The 1,426-nt window shown below is 59.5% G+C and overlaps 1 protein-coding gene across 1 annotated transcript; it reads right to left on the bottom strand.

The window, feature by feature from the left end:
* Positions 1 to 256: 256 nt before the first annotated feature.
* Positions 257 to 1,225, bottom strand: SPRG_17202 (hypothetical protein; the record flags this gene model as incomplete). Its single annotated transcript, XM_012356534.1, has 3 exons — positions 257 to 547; positions 591 to 822; positions 871 to 1,225. 3 exons carry the CDS (start codon positions 1,223 to 1,225, stop codon positions 361 to 363), a joined length of 774 nt encoding a protein of 257 aa, XP_012211924.1. The 3' UTR covers positions 257 to 360.
* Between the last annotated feature and the right edge of the window lie 201 nt (positions 1,226 to 1,426).

Genomic DNA, 1,426 nt, shown 5'->3' with positions numbered 1-1,426 from the left:
GACGTTGAGCGAGAGGTTCGCGGCGGGCGGGTTGTTATGCTGTGCTGCCAATGGTCTCGGGCCTGGCTTCCATTTGCAAGCAACAGGACGTCATGCATGAGGTGTTCGAGGTTCCATCCGTCAGGCTCGATACCGCGAAATGACGCGCGCGCTGCGCCGAAATCGTCGCAGCTCGCCGTCGTGTCGCCCATTTCGGACTATGGGCGTCCGGATATTGTCCAGATACTTCAACACGACGCAACGAGTGCGACCAAGGGTGCAATCAAGGTATTCAGTTTATGTACCCTTGGTGCGACTCACCCTCCTTGCACAGGCACTCGAAGAGTTTGTGTTGGATTCGCATCACAACCACATGTCACGTTAGAGACGAATTCCGTACGTCTCGGGGCCCGTGCAGCGAGGGTCGTCTGGGAAGGCCAGTCCCAAGGGGTTGTTGTTGCCAATGCCATGGCCCGTGCACGAGCAGCGCCCCGCGCCACACGCGTTCGACTTGTACGACTGAAGCTGCTCCTCCCTCGTCTTCCACTGCTGGTTCGGTGTCGGACACCTATGACGAAATGTCAACGTATCAACTCGAAATGGCATTGTACCCAAATGGCGACTGCTGCAGGCGCTCCCACGACACGCTTTGGGAGCACAAGGCTTTTTGGGCCGGCGTCAGCGAGCACGAGTTGCACGTATGACAGACGCGGTTGGCTTCCGTCGTGCACGGCGCCGCCTCGTACTCGTCTGTGGTGCACAGGGTGCAGGCGCTGCAAACGCGGTCTCTTTTCGGAGAGCACTTGGTCGACGCAAACGTTTCGCGCTGGCACTGCGTACACCCTATGTAGCGTGTAAATACCCTCGGCAGGGTCGAAAAAGGTGTAGTACGCTGGCAGACAGTGTCGTGGGTCGGCGAGCACGTCGTCTTGGCAAAGTGATCGGTCGCGCAGACCGTACACGGCAGACACGCGCGACTCTGCGTGTCGGAGCAGTGCGCCGAGAGGTACGAGTTGGCCGGACACGGCGAGCAGTCCGGGGTGCCCGCCGCACTCATGAAATACGGCGGCAAGAGCGCGTGCCCCAAGATGTCTGCGATCTGGTTGGTCGCGACAAGGACAGTGGTCGCTGGCGATCGGCCAATAAGACCGGTGGCATCGATCTGCGCCTTGTCAATCGGCGCGACAAAGATGGTGACGAGCGTGCCGTCACTCGGTGCCGGAGGTAGCGCCACCAGATTGCCCATCGACCGCGTGCCTACATCCTCCAACGTCAAACGAAGCAAATTCTTGATTAAGTGACCTGCAACAACATAGCTGGCGCTCGAGAGTGACGCGCAGGCAGTGCGTGCCAAGCTGTCGCAGAGTTGCAGCTGCGACGGCACCACCGAGGAGGGGTTAACGACCTTGGAGAACCGAAGTTGGAGGTACTGGCCATCATATACGAA

Source organism: Saprolegnia parasitica (genome assembly GCF_000151545.1).
Source record: "Saprolegnia parasitica CBS 223.65 unplaced genomic scaffold supercont2.497, whole genome shotgun sequence".
NCBI lineage: Eukaryota > Oomycota > Saprolegniomycetes > Saprolegniales > Saprolegniaceae > Saprolegnia > Saprolegnia parasitica.
This window is presented reverse-complemented; position numbering and strand designations above follow the sequence as displayed.